This window comes from Lagenorhynchus albirostris, chromosome 5, assembly GCF_949774975.1.
Source record: "Lagenorhynchus albirostris chromosome 5, mLagAlb1.1, whole genome shotgun sequence".
NCBI classification, from domain to species: Eukaryota; Metazoa; Chordata; class Mammalia; order Artiodactyla; family Delphinidae; genus Lagenorhynchus; species Lagenorhynchus albirostris.
The window spans coordinates 127,110,089-127,129,828 of record NC_083099.1 but is presented as its reverse complement, the minus strand read 5'-3'; the positions used below and the strand labels follow the sequence as shown (position 1 = coordinate 127,129,828).

General features: G+C 38.7%; 2 protein-coding genes across 3 annotated transcripts in view; one reads left to right on the top strand and one right to left on the bottom strand.

The window, feature by feature from the left end:
• APP (amyloid beta precursor protein) overlaps positions 1–19,740 on the top strand; it is a 275,906-nt gene that overhangs the window by 70,830 nt on the left and 185,336 nt on the right. For both annotated transcript variants that reach the window (XM_060150785.1, XM_060150786.1), the window contains exon 3: positions 8,479–8,608. In XM_060150785.1, the coding sequence (XP_060006768.1) occupies positions 8,479–8,608 (130 nt within the window). The remainder of the gene's footprint in view (positions 1–8,478; positions 8,609–19,740) is intronic.
• The window catches only part of JAM2 (junctional adhesion molecule 2), a 410,153-nt gene continuing 405,939 nt past the window's right edge, over positions 15,527–19,740 (bottom strand). Inside the window, exon 9 of the transcript XR_009540796.1 lies at positions 15,527–15,539. The gene's annotated coding sequence lies outside the window, so the exon portion shown is untranslated. The remainder of the gene's footprint in view (positions 15,540–19,740) is intronic.

Genomic DNA, 19,740 nt, shown 5'->3' with positions numbered 1-19,740 from the left:
AGAATTTGATTAAAAATTGATTTTAAATGTTGAAAGACTAGAAAGAACAGTAAGTAAATTTTTTCAGAATTAGGAGCAATTCCCATGACCCTGACCATTAACTCTGTTTACAGCTTTTTATTAGTCACATTTGATTTTGTGTTCTTGAAATATCCTTGGTCATTTGGAATCTAGTTGTGTGTAAATATGACTTTTGGCATAAATTAATCCCTTGTCCCAGGTGGCCTGTTGCAAAAGGATACTCCGAGGGTTCCCGTTTGTCCTTTTTTTTTTTTTTGCGGTACGCGGGCCTCTCACCGTTGTGGCCTCTCCCGTTGCGGAGCACAGGCTCCGGACGCGCAGGCTCAGCAGCCACGACTCACGGGCCCAGCTGCTCTCGGCATGTGGGATCTTCCCGGACCGGGGCACGAACCCGTGTCCCCTGCATCGCCAGGTGGACTCTCAACCACTGCGCCACCAGGGAAGCCCACATTTTTTTTTTTTTACTTTTCTGTTTGTCCTTAATGTTGCAAATAAAGGAAAGTTTTTGTAGGACTCTAACAATATATGTCTTAAATATTTTTATGTTTCTGTATATATACCTATATGTTCTTGGCTTTCTTAAATATCATCCATGTATTTTCTTGGTTTGTGTATTTAACAACTTAAATGTCATCTTGTCTGAGATTAATATATTTTCAATTTGGATAGACACAGAAAGAGAGAGAGAGAGAGAGGGAGAGAGAGAGAGAGAGAGGGAGAGGGAGGGAGGGAGGGAGAGAAAGGGAGACTCTAGATTTTTAAAATTTAGAATGAAAATGTTCTGATGGTGACCAAGTTTTAAGGTAGTTTTCTGTAGTGAGGAAAACCAATTAAGTTACCAACTACAACCTTCTAATATGGATCTAAGATTGTTTCTACTCTACCTCTCTTGGTTATTAGTATTTGAAATTTCTTCAGTTCACTTAAAATTTTTTTTTTAAATATATGTACAGATAGATTTGCTTTCAAAGATAAAACATGTTTGTATGGCCAAAATAACTGCTTGTTACAGATGCCTGGGCCAGTCAGATGGGCCTCCTTAGCCTAAGTGAGAGCTTGGCTTTTAATCTTCCTAAGTATCTTCCTCAGCTGTGTATTTATTAACATTTATTAACATTAATCTATTGCTTTTTATATAAGATGCTATCACTGGTAAAAGTTGCTACATCATACTTGGAAGAATAATATTAGAAGGCACTGAGTGCTTATTTTTCTCAAAAGCTTATAATCCAACTATAATATCATACTATTCAGATAATCTTTTTTTTTTTTTAATTAATTGATTTTATTTTATTTATTTATTTTTGGCTGCGCTGGGTCTTCGTTGCTGAGCGCAGGCCTCTCCTAGTTGCGGTGAGCGGGGGCCACTCTTCCCTGCAGTGCACAGGCTTCTCATTGCAGCGGCTTCTCCTGTTGCAGAGCATGGGCCATAGGCACGCGGGCTTCAGTAGTTGTGGCTCCCAGGCTCTAGAGCGCAGCCTTAGTAGTTGTGGCACATGGTCCTAGTTGCTCCGCGGCATGTGGGATCTTCCCTGACCGACCAGGGCTCGAGCCAGTGCCCCCTGCATTGGCAGGCGGATTCTTAGCCACTGTGCCACCAGGGAAGTCCTCAGATAATCTTTTTTAAGAGATACTTTGATAATAGCCAATGGGAGCTTAATATATACTAAATTTCCCTATGTCTAATGGACTGAACTTAGCAAGAAATAATCATTACCTATTTATCATGCACTTACTGTGCTACCACAGTGTTGACCACCATTGAGGGAACACAAAAATGAATCATATTGTCCCTGCCTTCAAGGAGTGTATGTTCTAATGGGGCAGGAAGGCACATCAGTGTAATAGGAGGTGGAAAGTGGTCGGTGATCAAATACAAGCGATCGGATAAAATGCTTTGGATTCAGAGGCTGAAGTGATCAGGGAAGGGAACATTAGTGAACCAACTTTTGAGCTGGGCTTTTTTCTTGGGTGTTGTTCATTCGGAAGGGAAATAAAGCTACCAAAATAGCTTATGTTTAAAAGGGGGCTTATTGAAGGAGATGCGGCACGCCTCGCTGGCGTTAGAGGTGCTCAGGATGTCCCTGTCTTGTTCGCTGTCTATCACTGTCTTGGGTACACAACTGTCGCATCTTAGCTTCTCTCTCTGTGCCTCTTATTTCCCTGCTTCTTCCAGAGGCCTAGTTCCCATTCCCCTGCGGGTTTTGACAGGCACCATCTCTGGCTATGACTTACCCTGCCTGCCAGCCGTGTATCCTCCCTCATCTAACCAGAGCCTGGATGTGTTAGTTCACAACTCTCGAGGAAGGAGAATGCCATCCTCAGTGTGCTTTCCTCAGGCTGTTACCAGCTACGGGGCCGGAGCTGCAGAGTTAAAATATGGTCACTAATGAGTGCTCTTCCAGAGGACGGGGGGCTAGAGCACTGCAGAGAGGGGCAGGCATGTTGGCAGCCTCCTGATCACCTTAAACCAACGTTAATGAAGGTGGAGCAACACAGGAGGAGGAAATTGTGTTTCCTGCCCTTGGAAAGTGTATTTTCACTGGGGAGGTGGTGCACGTGTATACCTAACCCCAGTGTGAGGAGCACTGCAATAAATACAGTAAAGCATTCCTGAAGTGGGAGAGAGGGATTGACATCTATTACACTGTGAGTGGAGGAGGTTTGTCCACCTGGGAGACCCTACAGGGCCTGGGCATCTGAACTGTGATGTTAGGGTCTTAAGAAGAGTGTGTTTGGGGCACAGGGTGTGTATTTCTTCAGCGGCTGCCTGTGTAATTCAGGAAGGTTTGTAGGAACTGAGGATGGTTTGCCTTTCAAGTAACTGGCACAAGCTGGATTTGTTTCTGCTTTAAGTGTTTCTTAATACAGCTGTTGTCATCTAAATTTTTTAATAATAAAAAATAGTCACTCATAATTGGGATGCACATAGGATACATTTTAGAAAAGGAAGGGGGCTGTATAAAAGTCGGGTTTTGCTAATGCCTGCTGTTTTAGCAAATTATCAGCAATGCTTGTTGCGTTAGCAATACATGCAGTTGCATGTGTTGGAATACATACAAATTAAATAGGTTAGGGATCTCAGATATCTTTATTTCCTATGTTAAGATGTGAGATGCACAAAGAAAATGTAAAACATTGAGCTATGCTTATACTTAATTATGGTGAAAAGTCAGGGACTCAACTAACCACGAGCACATTTGCATGCCTAATTACTTTAATTTTTATTCTTGCCGAAGACTATGCTACTTTTTCAACATAAGATGCTTATTTGTCTCATAACACAAAAACGCTTATTTGTCTCTGGTGATATACTGGAGCTGCTTAATAAAAAATAAGATCTAGTACTCGGAATTTTTGTCAGAAACTTTAGTATGTTTTTTGTTGTGTTTTTGTGTTCTGGTGTTTGCTTTCTGACTTGGAGGTTTCTTGTGCCTGTGGTAATCACTGTGATTAACTGGGACTAGATGTGCTTCAGAGGAAGTTTTGTCACTTTAATGTTTGGTGTTCCTCCCTGTTTAAAATATACCTCCTGAATTGAGAACAGCAAATTTTTATACTCTTTGGCGAAGTCGAATTAATAACTCCTTGTCTCAGGATAAAAGTGGCTGGGGGGCTTCCCTGGTGGCGCAGTGGTTGAGAGTCCACCTGCCGATGCAGGGGACGCGGGTTCGTGCCCCGGTCCGGGAAGATCCCACATGCCACGCAGCGGCTGGGCCCGTGAGCCATGGCCACTGGGCCTGTGGGTCCGGAGCCTGTGCTCCGCAGCGGGAGAGGCCACAGCAGTGAGAGGCCTGCGTACCGCAAAAATCAAAAAAAAAAAAAAAAGTGGCTGGAAGCATGGAAGTTGCCACTTCCGTTTCCATTGTTAAGGCAGTAGGCAAACTACGTGTGGGAGTCACGTGGTTCAGATTTTATAATCTCCTCCAACTGCCTATTAACAATTATCATTGTCCACGTTCTGGAGAGAGGAGTTGCAGCACAGTAAATAACACATATGTCCTAGATTTCCGGGTGGGAACTGGAAGGGAATTTTGTGTTTAGCTGATCACCTCGTGAAGCTCTCTGGTGACCTTCAGGGGAGAAGCCCTGTCTTCACTGATCTTAACTGGTCTGTATGCAATTCTATCTGCTAGAAAATTATCCACCGAATAAGTTACTGCTCTGTTGTACCAGGTATTATTGGTGCAATACCTTAGGATGCTGAAGATGGAGCACATCATGAGCAAGAGACCTTTTTTTTTTTAACTTATCAATTTGTACCCTACAGATAGCTTTTTGGTTTTAACTTAAAAAGAAGAAAATATGACTTGACTGTGCCTGTAGGAGTTTTTTAATAGAAAACTGAAAACTCCTGAGAAAGTCCTCAGCAGGGTGATATTTCTGTGAAGTGGCAGCTAGAACCCCTTTAGAAAAATATAGTAACGCACACTTTACTGCACATAATGTTGTGTCCCTCATGGCAAACTCTCTAGTGTCATAAAGTTTATAACTCATGAGTGCTGTACTTTGTGATATAATAAACAAGGAGAGGTGATGGGAGGATTATATTGCTGCACAAAAAGCCACTCTTCACCTTTCATCATATAGGAAAAAACCCTGGGGATATTAAATTTTAGTGGCATTTCAAGTTGAGCATTATCTACGACTGAAATGCATGCATTGAAGAGTTAAGATATTTAAGAACAAAATAAAATAAAGGGAAAGAGCTGTTTCCATTTAGAGCTAAGTTACTGGCAAGTGTTTTGGAAGAATAACTTTCTCAGTACCCGCCCAGGATCTGATTTAGATATCCTTTTTTGTGTGTTTTCATAGCATGTACCTCCCCATTGAATTTTCCTTGTACTACACTGATCAGTGTTTTATTTTTTTAGAGCAGTTTTAGGTTTGTGGCAAAATGGAGAGGAGTGTGCAAAGATTTCCTGTGTACCCCCTTCCCCGACTCATACATAGCTTCTCCCCCTTTCTCAACATCCCCCAGCAGAATAGTAGTACATTTATTTCAATTGATGAACCTACATTGTCACGTGATTATCACCCAAAGTCCATAGTTGACCTTAAGGTCCACTCTTGGTGGTGTACATTCTATGGGTTTGGACAAATGTATAATGACATGTATTCACCATTACAGTATCATATAGAATCATTTCACTGCCCGCCAAATCCTCTATGTGCTTCCTGTTCATCCCTCCTTCCCCCTAACCCCTGGTAACCACTGGTCTTTTTACTGTCACCATAGTTTTGCCTTTTCCAGAATGTCATGTAGTTAGAATCATACATGTATTTTCACGCTGGCTTCTTTCACTTAGTAATGTTCAACTAAGATTCCTCCATGTCTTTTCATAGTTTGATAGCTTCTTTCTTTTTAGTGCTAGGTAATCCATTGGATGTACCACAGCTTTTATTCATTCTCAGTGTCTGATTTTTTAATTGATTGACCTCGGGGTTGGGACAAGGGTGAGGCAAGTGAGGCAATCAGGAAGCAAGATAAATAATATTTTAATGCACTATTTTTAAAAAATATAACCATTTTGTCTTTTATTTATTTATTTATTTATTTATTTATTTATTGTTGGCTGTTTCACATGGCTTGTGGGATTTCCAGTTCCCTGCCCAGGGATTGAACCTGGGCCACGGCAGTGAAAGCCCAGAATCCTAACCATTAAGCCACCAGGGAACTCCTTTAATGCACTAAAAATTAATGCCCCAAACTCCACAACAAACAAAATATCAACATTTCAAATAGAGACAGGATCATGGCATGCTCTCTTTGAATGTGACTGACAATCATAAGAAAAATTCCTTCTATCCATAACCCACACTGTGGACAGTATCTTCTTTTTTTTTACATCCTTATTGGAGTATAATTGCTTTACAATGGTGTGTTAGCTTCTGCTTTATAACAAAGTGAATCAGTTATACATATACATATGTTCCCATACATATGTTCCCATATCTCTTCCCTCTTACGTCTACCTCCCTCCCACCCTCCCTGTCCCACCCCTCCAGGCGGTCACAAAGCACCGAGCTGATCTCCCTGTGCTATGCGGCTGCTTCCCACTAGCTATCTATTTTACGTTTGGTAGTGTATATATGTCCATGTCACTCTCTCGCTTTGTCACAGCTTATCCTTCCCCCTCCCTATATCCTCAAGTCCATTCTCTAGTAGGTCCATTCTCTAGTAGGTCCTGTCTTACCCCTAGGTTCTTCATGACATTTTTTTTTCTTAAATTCCATATGTATGTGTTAGCATACAGTATTTGTCTTTCTCTTTCTGACTTATTTCACTCTGTATGACAGACTCTAGGTCTATCCACCTCATTACAAGTAGCTCAATTTCCTTTCTTTTTATGGCTGAGTAATATTCCATTGTATATATGGGCCACATCTTCTTTATCCATTCATCCGACGATGGACACTTAGGTTGTTTCCATCTCCAGGCTATTGTAAATAGAGCTGCAATGAACATTTTGGTACATGACTCTTTTTGAATTATGGTTTTCTCAGGGTATATGCCCAGTAGTGGGATTGCTGGGTCATATGGTAGTTCTATTTGTAGTTTTTTAAGGAACCTCCATACTGTTCGACAGTATCTTCTTGTTCTGAAACCTGGTATTTCCCCAAAGGCACTGCTTCCCCTGTAGCCTCCTCAGGTAGTTCTTCCCTTGCAACCCTCATAGCATTGTGCCTAGAGGTAGGGATGTCTTCCTTCTCACTCATTTTCACTTCCAAACCATTTTTTCCTTCGCCCTAAAATGTCCCCCACCCAAACTGTGAAATACATGGTCTTGGACTAATTTACCCCTCTCCTCCACCTGTTGGAGGCATCTGGAGAGCTCTTTCTACTGCAGTGGCAATCTTTGAAGGTTTTAGGTCCTGACCTTCTGTCATTCAGTCAAGTGCATCTTTTGTAATTCTTAGGTGATTTTTAATTTATTCATTTTATTTGTATTTATTTTTGGCTGCGTTTGGTGTTTATTGCTGCGTGCGGGCTTTCTCTAGTTGCAGTGAGAGGGGGCTACTCTTCGTTGCGGCACATGGGCTTCTCATTGCGGTGGCTTCTCTTGCTGCAGAGCATGGGCTCTAGGCTCATGGGCTTCAGTAGTTGTGGCTCATGGGCTCTAGCGTGCAGGCTCAGTTAGTTGTGGCACACAGGTTTAGTTGCTCCGCGGCATGTGGGATCTTCCCGGACCAGGGCTCGAACCCGTGTCCCCTGCATTGGCAGGAGGATTCTTAACCACTGCGCCACCAGGGAAGCCCCATTCTTAGGTGATTTTAATATCAACCTTGATGATCCAAGATTCCAGCTTCTGGTTTTTTTATTTTCATTCCTCCTGTGATCTTGCCTTTATCATTCTTTTTCAGCCATGCCCTCTGATACTCATGTTATATTCCTTGCAATTACCAATAACTGTAACTCCCCCAGAATCTTAATTTCAGCTCTCTGACTCTCCAAGTACTGCTTCTAACCACCCCATTTTCTTTGGTATCTTTAGGACAAAATTCTGTAGCGCACACCAGGACTCATTGATACTACAGCCTTTTAAACGTGTATCTCAACCTTCGTATTCCCACTTTAGATTTCATGGCCCATTATTATAACCATTCCCTTGGTTCTACCCTCAGTTCTCGTATGCTTTTCTCTCTTCATTGTATTTAACTGGCAAAACAGCAACCCTGGTGAAATGCAAGATTTATGCAAGGGAAAGCCCATTTTAGAAATAAATTTTTATGTTTATATTTTTCCTTCAAATCTCTACTATTATTAATAAATAGAAGGGATTTGATATTTTCACAAATATATTTTAGTTCATCAAGTTTCCATTTCTTTCCAAGTGCTCAGTAAACACCATGATTTGTTGAGAACAGTAATCAGAGCAAAGGACTGTAATTTTCAAGGGAAGAGATTCATCAATGCAATTCTTTATCTAAATGACAGTCATGATAACTGTTTGATAAATTATTCTTATGTAAATTACTTTGAATAAAGATAAAGATTTTTATGTAGGAAGCTTGCTGTGTGTCATATCCTGTATGTGAAATATTTGCCTAATTGAGTAAGACATGGGAAGGTTGAATTGAAGTCATGGTAATATTCCCAGGTGTATCTACTATAACATTTATTTAGGGCATTACAGAGTATCATTGTCACACCACTTTAATTTGCATTGAAATGACCCCATGCTTTTAAGAGGGCCCCCTCCTCCCTTTCTATTTTATCTCCCCTAGAAAATATGTTAAGCTGGAATGGGTGCAGTAAAATAGAGTAAAAGTTATATTGCTTAATGTTTTGAATGGAATGATAGGTTCTTGATCTTTTTCTTTACCCTGAATTCCCCAAGCTAGATCATAATTAGAGCAGGCTTGAAAACCTTAGAATAACAGTGGCGGTTCAACGGGTGCTTGCGTGCCAGCCTGCCTCAGGTAACGATTTACCCTTTTTGTATGCTCTCCCAGGTCTACTCTGAACTGCAGATCACCAATGTGGTGGAAGCCAACCAACCAGTGACCATCCAGAACTGGTGCAAGAGAGGCCGGAAGCAGTGCAAGACCCATGCCCACATTGTGATTCCCTACCGCTGCTTAGGTGAGCTGACTGACCTGGGGGCTGGCGTTGATTGGCTTTGGGCTTTGGGGATGAAAAGGAAGGATGCTCTAATTATTAGATCAGATATGCAGGCTCTTCCTTCAGCATATTGCCACTCTGCATTCGACTATATTTTGGACACAGTATGTCTGAGCTTCCTGCCTCAGAATGAATTTACCGAGTGTGTTTATTATCATTAAAAATTTTGTGGACCTATGCCATAACTGCTGAGTGAAAATGCCTAGTCATGGGGCCCAAGAATCTTTTTTTTTTTTTTTTTTTTGCGGTACGCAGGCTTCTCACCGCTATGGCCTCTCCCGTTGCGGAGCACAGGCTCCGGACGCACAGGCTCAGCGGCCATGACTCACGGGCCCAGCCGCTCCACGGCATGTGGGATCCTCCCGGACCGGGGCACGAACCCACGTCCCCTGCATCGGCAGGCAGACTCCCAACCACTGTGCCACCAGGGAAGCCCCCAAGAATCTTAATTTTACCAAATTCTGTAGATGATGCTCATGCACACTAATTAACTGGACTTAGTAGAATTAAGACCTTATGTGTTTCTTCAATAGACTTCATAGAAAAGAGAGCCTAATGTGCATTTTGCTAATTTCTTAAAAATCTTTCTACAACAACCCACTACACCTCCTGTTTGAAGATAATTGGGGAATTAGAGTTTGTTGGTTTGTTTGTTTTTCCTGCTTACCTCAAACTAGAGGGAACAGTTTGATCACTAAGGTTTAAATGTGTGTTCCTTTCTGACCTCAAATTTTACTTTAATTTGTTATTTTAAAAACTGAGTTGTTTTTTGTGGTATCATAGTTTTTCCTCTGGAAATACTCTCATACTCTATATTTAATCTGACTTGGTTCTGTCTCTTCCTAGTTGATTTTTTTATGTAACCAGGCATTGGGAAAATCAGCCGTCTTTGATCTGATAGCTGGCATCTAGATGTTTTCCCGAAGTTTATTCATTGGTAGGATAGTTGTAAATAAGGACATAGCGATTTATCTGTGGAGGATGTGGATATTCATTCCAGTGATATCTTGTAAAGACTGAAAGGGATCTGTCTTTAAAAAAGAGTCCCAGCAGCAAACTTAGAATGTCAGGATGACAGATTCTGGAGATCTGTATAATACTTGGGTCAAACATGAATGTCATAAGAACATACTGATTACTGTTCATGCCTGAACACAATTTGAGACATTAATAGAAAACTGGGCTAATGCCCAATGAATGAATATTTCATCTGGTTGATTTATGATAAAGAAAATGTAGAAAACCAGATTCTTAAACATTTGGCAATTGAAGAGATTCCTTGTTCCTCCTTATCTGTTGTTCCTAGATACTTTACAAGGCTTCTAAGCCATTTCTGTCTGACTGGTCAAGAAGTGAAGTTTTAATAAGATGAAAATAAGTAATGTTTAAATACTAGGTACAGAACTCCAATGTCAAGAAATATTGAGGTCAGCTGTCTTCAGGAACTGTATATTTCAGTCTAATTTAGTTGTTAAACCTAAAAACCATTTCATCAGTATAAGTTAGGAAGTAGATCGGGATCCAGTTAACTAGGTGGGCCAATCTTTTGGTTCTTACTTACCCATTCTATGAAATGTTTCAAATAACATTTTCTTCATGATATAAGCTCACTGGGAATAGGTACTAGGTCTCTGGATGCGTGTTATTGCTGATGACAGCTGATATAACACTCACAACTGTAGCTGTGTTTCAGAAGTAAACTCATAACATTTTGCTTAGAGCTCTCTGCTTCATAATTCTATTCTGAATTCTCAGAATTAACTAAAAGGTGTAATCCACATTAAGATCGTGCTTCACGACCATAGTGCCACTATTGTGGCAAATTTCTTTTGACCCCAGATGGATTGTATCCCCTCTGCCAGCCACTCTCCCCGCCCCTACTCCATACACTTCCCCGTCTCTGGAAAGCTCTCTTCCTACGGCAGGAGTATTGAAACTCCAAGGGAAAAACCGCTGTGAGAAGGAACAAAAGATACTTAGAATATGTTCAGATCTAAATATGAAGTCAGGAGATTTTGTGATAATGCTATGATTACTATCAGATACATGTTTTTATCATGATCAGCTGAGTTATGTACCATTTGGGAAAACTCCATCCTAAGTAATTTGGTTTTTGATAATTAATCTTACCCAGAAAACACTTATTTGATAGTAATGTTAATGACCTGTCCTCACCGTATTTTGTTAACAACTGTGGAAAGAGGGCCACTTCAAAATGCGTCATTCCACTATATTTACAGAGCTATATTCCACAAATATTTACAGAGCTGTAATGTGCAGGGTGAAGATGGGCAAGAGGAAATGGAAAAGCTGATAAAATAATTCTTTGCCTGAAAGGCTGTGTAAAAGTATGGGAAGGAGTTGATTCCTGCTGAGGCTTTGGCATCAGCATGTATCAGATTTCTTTTTCACCTTTTGAACAGATTGCATAATTGCAGAAGACGTCACTTGTGATGTGTTTAGCCAATTTCCCCAGGTCTGGAATAGTAGCTGGTATTAAATTAACACATCGACACTACCGCTTCTTGACTACAAGTGAGACTAGATAATCATAAGTATTTCCACTAGGTACCTGGCCTGTATGAATCCCTGGTATTTTTCCACTGAACCAAAAATTAGACCCTAACATGACAAGTATCAATAGAACGTACAATGCTTTCTACTTTGTTACTGATCTTAGATTAGAATTGAGGAATGTGGGTACTGCTTGATTCCTAGGTGATACCAAATTTTCCAAAAGTCTTTTTTTCTGCTTTTTTTTTATCAAATGAAAGATTCTTTAAATTCTATAGTGCTTTACAATTTTCAGAAGTTTCACACACATGATTTCATATAATCCCATAATAACCCCGTTTTTTCCCCTGCCCCTCCCCCCTTCCCTGTCCCTACGGGTAACCACTAGTTTGTTCTCTTTATCTGCTTCTTTTTTGTTTCATTCATTGGTTTGTTGTATTTTTTAGATTCCACATATAAGTGATATCATACAGTATTTGTCTTTCTCTGTCTGACTGACTTCATTTAGCATAATGCCCTCAAAGTCCATCCATGTTGCTGCAAATGGCAAAATTTCATTCTTCAACTAATAATATTATAAAAGATGGTGTATAATATAACCACAATGAATACCACAGTGTGTTGTTTTCAGGAAAAGGAGTGGGAAAACATAAGTGTGTAATTTATATATTATTTTAATTCCATTAATACTGCACAGTCCCAAGTTTATATATTGTTTTTCCTATTTTCTTCCTTTCCCTTTCCCTTTTGTTCCTTCCTTCTTTCCTCCCTTCCCTCTTTTTTCCTCCCTAGATTTTAACATCTATTACACATAGCACTGTCAAGCTCTTTATACTTGTATAGGGCACCCACTGAAATGCTTCCTCTGTGAGGCAGGCAACGTTGGTTTTATTAGTCTCACTTCACAGGCACAAATAATGAGGGTCAGCGAGATTGAGTTTCTTGCAGTAACTCACACAGCTATTTAGTGGTAGAATAAGGACCAAAGCCCAAGGTCTTTCAATTCTCAATCCAGTGTTCCTTACAGTATGAGAAGAGAATTATACTAGAGCCAATAACCACCTGATTTACAAAATCAAATCATTGAGGAAAGGCTATGAATTGGAGGCACTAAGTAACACTTTAAAAATAATCTCAATGTAAATGTGTCTCATAAAGGACACAGCCATGTCACTGGAACCTCCATGGTTCCAGGGTAAATTTCTCTGAGTGATCAGGTTTCCACTTTGTGGTAGTAATAGGCAACATTCTTATATATTACTTGCTGCTTGAACAAAAAATTACTGTTTAGCGTTACCATAAGTACCCTCTAAAATTTCTGGCTGTATCTAAATAAATACTTTAGACAAAAGAGATTATTTTACTAAAGTTCATTTTTAGAAAGGTGCTACCTAGAAAACAAGATTGTCTTAAACATTAAGCATATTAAAATTCAAAGCAAAGCTTGAAGAGAGAAAAATGCCTGTTATGTTCAGCACGCAGCCTTCCTGACCTTTTTATCAGATGCAGGATCCGGTGCCACACTGGGTTATTTTTCTCTAAGCCATGTATTTGCCTTGGGCATCCCTGCTCTAAGGTGTCTTGCATTCCTTGTCTAGATGGAGAAAGCATATTAGGTTGCTGTTGCCCCTTTCCTCCCATGGAGTGGATGATTTCCCTTGAGAGTGAGCTGGCTTTCTCATTTCACCCTTTGCTTTTAGTTATGCCTCTGGCACCAGACGGTAAGATCTGTCTTAATCATTTGAACATTTTATTAATTATCTCATATGGGATTCAAGTACATCATTATTACTCAAGAATATTTTCTTTGCAAAGCATTCAACCCCTTTCCATTTGAATTACTACTTTTCATGGTGTTATAGACCCGCTATTGAAACTGATGCTCTTCTGCATTTGCCACTGTCCAGTAAAGGCAAGGTACATTGCATAAGGAGAGTTACTGTTGATTTATGGGGGCAAAGTAGGGTTAATAGTTTAATCCAAAGGAATTAGAAATTAAGGAATTACTACCATGAATCTCATTTTATTTCATTTTATACTCAAGGCTTTCCAAACTTACAAGTAGTAATGACAAGGAAGCTATTTGGATATGGTCAGATGAGAAATGAAAGTTATTCAGTTCCTTTTAACTTTGAATTTTATTGTTTTAATAAAATTTTAAGGCAAGCGAACATTGTTTTCTAGGTGACTACTTTTGTGTCAATTATCTACAGCTATCTTAATCTTCTTTAGTGTGAAAAGCATGTATTTGGATACTTTGACAGATATTGTACCAGCGTAGTTTTTTGGATTTATCCGAAACAATTCTCTTGAGACACAGTAAACAGCAGAACAACATTCAAGATTGCTACATAAGACTCCATCTAACTTTAAGAATGGGGATAGGGATGGGAGAACATTTTTATTGTGGACTCTAAGGATTTTTTTAAATGCCCAGATGCCCCAGCGCGATAATCCAGTAGGATAGCTAGTCAATGCCTCTGGCTCCTCCAGTCCTGTGACCTCTGAACTCTGTAGATCTGATCCCTTATGAAGTCCTGGAAGATGTATGCGCTGGGGCTGTATAAATATACAGTGGGAACGATGCCTGATGAGCCTGGCCTCTGCACATGAGACGGATACAAACCCTTGAATATTCTATATTTTTAAGAATTGTCTACACTGTGCTCTCATAAGGAATGATCAGAATCCCTGAGCATTTCTTCATCAGGGAAGGCTAATCACCCACCTCGTAGAGACATCAGACTTCTTTTTATGTGATCTTCCACTTTGAATATTAGTCATACTCCAAAACCAGTTTATAGAGTCTGATTCTCAACTGTGTAAAACAAAATATGCATGGAAAAGAAATCTCACCAGTGTTTATCTCCAAACAGTGGGATTACAGGTGATTTTTATTTTATTTAAGGCCTTTTCTATTAATTTTTATAATAAACAAATAGTTTTGTGTTCAGAAAAAGCTGGGCCATGAAATCAGTACGTAAAATTTTGTATCTACCTTCAGTTTAGTGATGGTTAAAAAAGAGTCAAAAGACTTGAAAGGACACACAGAACGATTCTTAATTTGTTTTATCTATTGGTAGATATGCTTTAGGAGTTTTATATAGTAGGAATAACTTCTTATGGGAAAATATATTTTAGAAACACCATGCTGCCGAGATAAAAGGATAATGTCTCCCTTCTTACCTTTAACCAAGTTTAAGCAACATTAATCATCAAAAATTCTTCAGAAAAGATCCTTTTTTAAAATATTTATTTATTTTATTATTTTAATTTTGGCTGTGTTGGGTCTTAGTTGCGGCACATGGGATCTTTCATTGCGGCACAAGGGCTTCTCTCTAGTTGTGGGGCACAGACTCCAGAGCACGTGGGCTCTGTAGTTTGCGGCACGCGGGCTCTCTAGTTGAGGCGCATGCACTCTGTAATTGTGGCGCGCCGGTTCCAGAGCGGGCTTTGTTGCCCCGTGGCATGTGGGATCTTAGTTACCTGACCAGGGATCGAACCTGAGTCCCCTGCATTGAAGGGTGGATTCTTCACCACTGGACCACCAGGGAAGTCCAGAAAAGATCCTTGATCTTGCTTAATGTTTTTGTTTTGTGTGTGTTTGTTTGTTTTTTCAAAAAATTGCATCTGGAAGCTACATTTGTTTCAGGGTGGATTGTTGAATAGGAAGACTACATTTATCCTATAGCTTCCTTCTGGGTGGGGAAGGACTTAGAAGGTGAAGGCCCTCCCATTTGGTTAAGCAGAAAAACCTATAAAAATGTTTTCCTTCCATTTAGGCCATCTGCCAAGATCAGTGATCCATGTTGGTCCCAGTTATGCTGGCTCCAGCTTGATTTGTTTTCTGAAAGTTTGTGAAGGGGAATGAGTTGAAAGATTGATTTTTTTAAATCAAACTTAGAAAAGAGAAATTTAGTGTTTTTTGTTGCCTCCAATGCCAATTTAGCTTCCTCTTCTCGTTTTAATTGTTGTATCTGCTATTTTGTCCCGATTCTGGGACTTTTAATAACTTATGTTTTGTAGGGATAAGAGCTATGATAGCATGAATAATTTACTTAGTGAAATGTTTGATTTTGTCTTTTTTAACTGGAGGTATATTTAGGAGTTATTACGTAATATGAGTCATTAAGAAAAAAACAACAGCTTTCGAAAATTTGCCGTTATACTTTATGGGTGTGCTCCATTGTCAGTGTTGTCCTAAAATACACAGTTATCTGCAGGGTCCTAGATGATAGGCAAGAAAAAGAAATCTCAGTTTATTTGACATGATATTGTTCCAACACTTCTCAGTAATGCATTGAAAAGTATATATACTGAGGTTAATAGGCATCTCATTTGTAATATGTGCTGCAGGTTGCAGTTGTGTGCTTGAAATTCACTGATTACAGAAGTAACACATGTTCATTGTATGAAGTTTAGAAAATGTGACCACTACCAAAAAGTAATAACCAAAAAACCATTTGGCTTCCTTTCAGTCTATTTTTTGTCATATATGTTTTGTTTTTATTATTTTTAATAGTTATGTAATTCTGTTCCCCATTTTGTTGCCAGCTTTTTTTTTCAGCTAACATTTTTATACTTTATTCATGAAATTTAATTTTCTTTGAAAACACTCTTTTTAATCTAGCATTACACCAGGCACTACAGTGTGTCTATTCCTTATTTCTGGCAGTTAGGTTGCTTGTTTTGTTGTGATTGTTGTAAATGATTCTGTGACAAACATCGTGGTAGATATATTTGCTTTCATTTGATTTTTACAAACAGTTATTACCTGCAGGTGTTGCACGTCTTATAGTTGCTTTTATAAAAGATATGTACTATTTAATTGTATGTATTAAAATATGGAGGAAAATTTTTAACTGATATGTGATCCTGAGTATACAGATACCTCTATATTTAGCTCTGATATTTTTCTTGATAATGAGTTAAAAACCATTCATAATTTCTATTATTTGTTAATAATAAAGAGACTATTTAAAATATTTTTTCTCTTAATTTCCAACATGGGAAACAGTCAATTGCCTATTCACAAAGAAATAAACCCTACAAAAGTGACTAGTAAGAGTTGTAATTTATATATTCATTATGTAAGGTTTTATTGACCACCTGCATGTGGTTGACCCTGAAGATAGGTGAGATGTTGTCCCTCTTCCTGGGTTTATAATGTAGGAGTAGGGGTTTCTGGCTAAGGACTTTGAGGAAGACTTGGCAAGAAGTAGCATTGTGCCAGGATTTCAAGGATGGGGGCAAGAATGGAGATATATTTTAGGTATTTAGACAATGATGAACAAAGTCCTGAAGGTAGGACCTTAAAGGCTATGCATCATTTTCAGGAAGAGGGAGTAGTAGGTTATGATAGGGTATTAGTTTTTTAAAAGCATTAGTGTTTTCCTTCATTTATAGTAAATACTATTATGTTATCATTTTAAATTTAAATTTATATCTAACTACTTATTTTCAGGCTGGCATCGAATATATACCTCTTTCCTTTTATGTATATGCACATGATACTTAACTGTTGTCTTTCGGCAACTGAGGTTAGAATTTTTGAGAGTAGAAAACATTTTTTTTAAGCTAATAATTCAATCATAATAAAAAAGATGAGTAGAGACTCAGGAATCACCTGCTGCTCTGGTTGCCATTTCTATATGAAATACCAGCACTATTTGAGTTGTATATATGTACTGTGGCTCTCTCCAAGAGATACTGGGATATGAATTTTTTTTTAATTGAGATTATTATGGATTCTCCATACAAGTAAATTATGACCCCCATTATTTACTGTTTGCTTTTATAAACAGCAGTTAAATTCATGAAAAGTATATTCTGTGTTTAATTTTTTTTTTTTTTTTTTTTTTTGCGGTATGCAGGCCTCTCACTGTTGTGGCCTCTCCCGTTGCGGAGCACAGGCTCCGGACGCACAGGCCCAGCGGCCATGGCTCACGGGCCCAGCCGCTCCGCGGCATGTGGGAACCTCCCGGACCGGGGCATGAACCCGTGTCCCCTGCATCGGCAGGCAGACTCTCAACCCCTGCGCCACCAGGGAAGCCCCTCTGTGTTTAATTTTATTTTTTATATTGCTTTTAGATTGTTTCCATATATATAAAGAGACAGACAGACAGATGCTGACATCCCAGAAATTAAAAAAAATCACATGTAACTTAAATTTCACATGGTCACATTTTCACCTACTTTATTAAAAAAGGGCAAAAATGGCTTTAGATTTAGTAACACATCAGCTAGAGTGGATGTATGTTATTTTGAGTTTTTAATTTCTCTGTATATCTGGAATCGGTACTGTCGTATCAGATCTGATGGTCTTGAAACATTTACTTTTCTGTGCCAACCAGTAAACAGCTGCTTCCTGGTTGCATCTGCATAATGTAACCATGGTAATCATTAGCTTGCTGTTTTAACATAAATTTAATATGAAGGGCCATAGTGTTTCCAGCTAACCTCAAGCTGTGTCTTTTGTCATGAACTTTTCTTTTTTCCTGATGTGATTGAGTAGAAGTGATTATGGTAGGGAATCAAGAAAGAAATGGACTTCCATAAAAGTTCTCTTTTCACTCTGGGAATTTCTTTTTTAGGTGGTATGTTGCTTGCCATCACTTCCTACCTGCAACAGAGAAAGGAAACTGATTTTCCCTTTTGTGTTTACAGCTCAATTCTCATCGTGTTATTTCCCAAAACAAATAACATATTTGAGATATTTTCTTGATTTTGCTTACTGTTTTGGCCAGTAAATAACTTTCCAAAGAACTATAGTAGAAAATATAATTTGTCTGACAGTTGTATAAGATTTGGGGGGAATTAGGGTACCATGTTTTATACCACATGAATAATTGTAACCAGAAAGAGAATATAAAATGTAAGAAAATCTCTAGAGTGGTACAGACAGCTATCATTATGGTTCCTAGGACGGGAAAGTGGCTTAAACCCAACATAACAATTGGAATTCAGTAAATTAACTCAGACTCTTACCACGAAATCCTAGTTTTCATTATATTTTAATTAGCAAACTATATTTTAAAAATTATGTAAATAATATGTAAAATATATTAGAGATAGACTTAATGCCATCACAAATTACAGGAAATTTTTGATATATTTCTTATTTAGGAAAAAGTACTGAGAAATGCTTTTTTGTGGACTTAAAAAATTTTAGTTTTGATCTTGTTTAATTAGGTACAGCATATCTTTATAATATCTCCAAACAGTACCCATTAAAGTATAACTGTATTTACTATGAAGGGAAGAGTTCATTATATCAAGCATACTACAGTGAAATTTGGGGAAATAATTTCTCTGAGGTATTTTAATGCATTTCAGAAAAGTAATTTGTTGTTTGTATGTAATGAAAGAATTGACCAAAGAGTATTGAGGCAAAACGTATGCACAAAAGAAAACATCATGAATGTAAGAAATGACATAAAGATGACAGCCAAGATGAAGCCCGAGTAAAGATGTATTTCAATGTTCAAATTTTAGTACTCGACACTGCGAGTGCTTAGTGTTGGTTTTACTCAGCAGTCTAGAGATAAATTCTGTTAGTTTTCTTTTTTATCGCGGTAGTCACTGAGTGGCTTCATTAAACTTTCTTTCTCTTCCACATCCCTTGATAAATTTCAGCTCTTGCTGGTGATGTGATGTGTCCCAGGAATCTTTTTTTTTTTTTCTTCTGTCAATGAGTCTCAGACTTCAGCTTTGAAACCTGGTGGTGAAGGGAAGTCCCAAGGCAACAGCTGTACTGCAGTCTGGAGAGAAGCCAGTCCAGACTGGAGGAGAATGCAAAGGCTCCCAGGAGGGAGGTCTCCAGACCAAAAAATACCATAGCACTGATGCAGTACCTGATGGGCCTGCCTGTACTTAGTGTGGTTATAGAGTTCTGTTGCAGAGTTCGGGAAAGATGCAGTACTGATGGGTGCAAGAGAAAATGAAGTAAGTGTAAAAATGGGGCAGGTATTAACTTTAGAAAAAGAAAAACCAAAAGTTAAAAAATAACAAACAGCTGTAAGAGAAAAAGAAAGAATATGCCATTGCCAGGGTCTGAACAATACTGAGGCGTCACGATACAGATGCTATTTACATGATAAAACCATACTGGAAGGAAGGTGGAAAGGGAAGGGGTAGACACACCTTCATATTAGGAAGACTGAAAGTGGAAAAAGCAAAGAAAATAGCTGTTTAAGTACAGAGTTTAAAAATATGGGGGTGTATAGCAGAGAGACAGCTAAATGAGATGGTAATAAATGATTTTTATTACCCCTTTTTGCTACAGAGAAATTTATCAAATAGGTCTATGGCAGGAAGAAGTTGAGTTTAGGCTTCCAGGGATTTTTTTTTTTAATCTAGAAATTTTCTTTTAAAATTAGAATTTGCAAGTGAAAGTAGTGTTAGAGGTGTCCTTATTTAGCTAACTTTGAGCTGGATAAAGTTAAACTGTGATTTCATAGAGGGGAGCTTGTTGTGTATTGTGTATTTCGTTAGAAGATGTTTGCTTCTCCATGGGCATAATTTATGACTATATGCATATAAAATTATCTTTATACCTATTTTACAGAATTCAGGGCAGA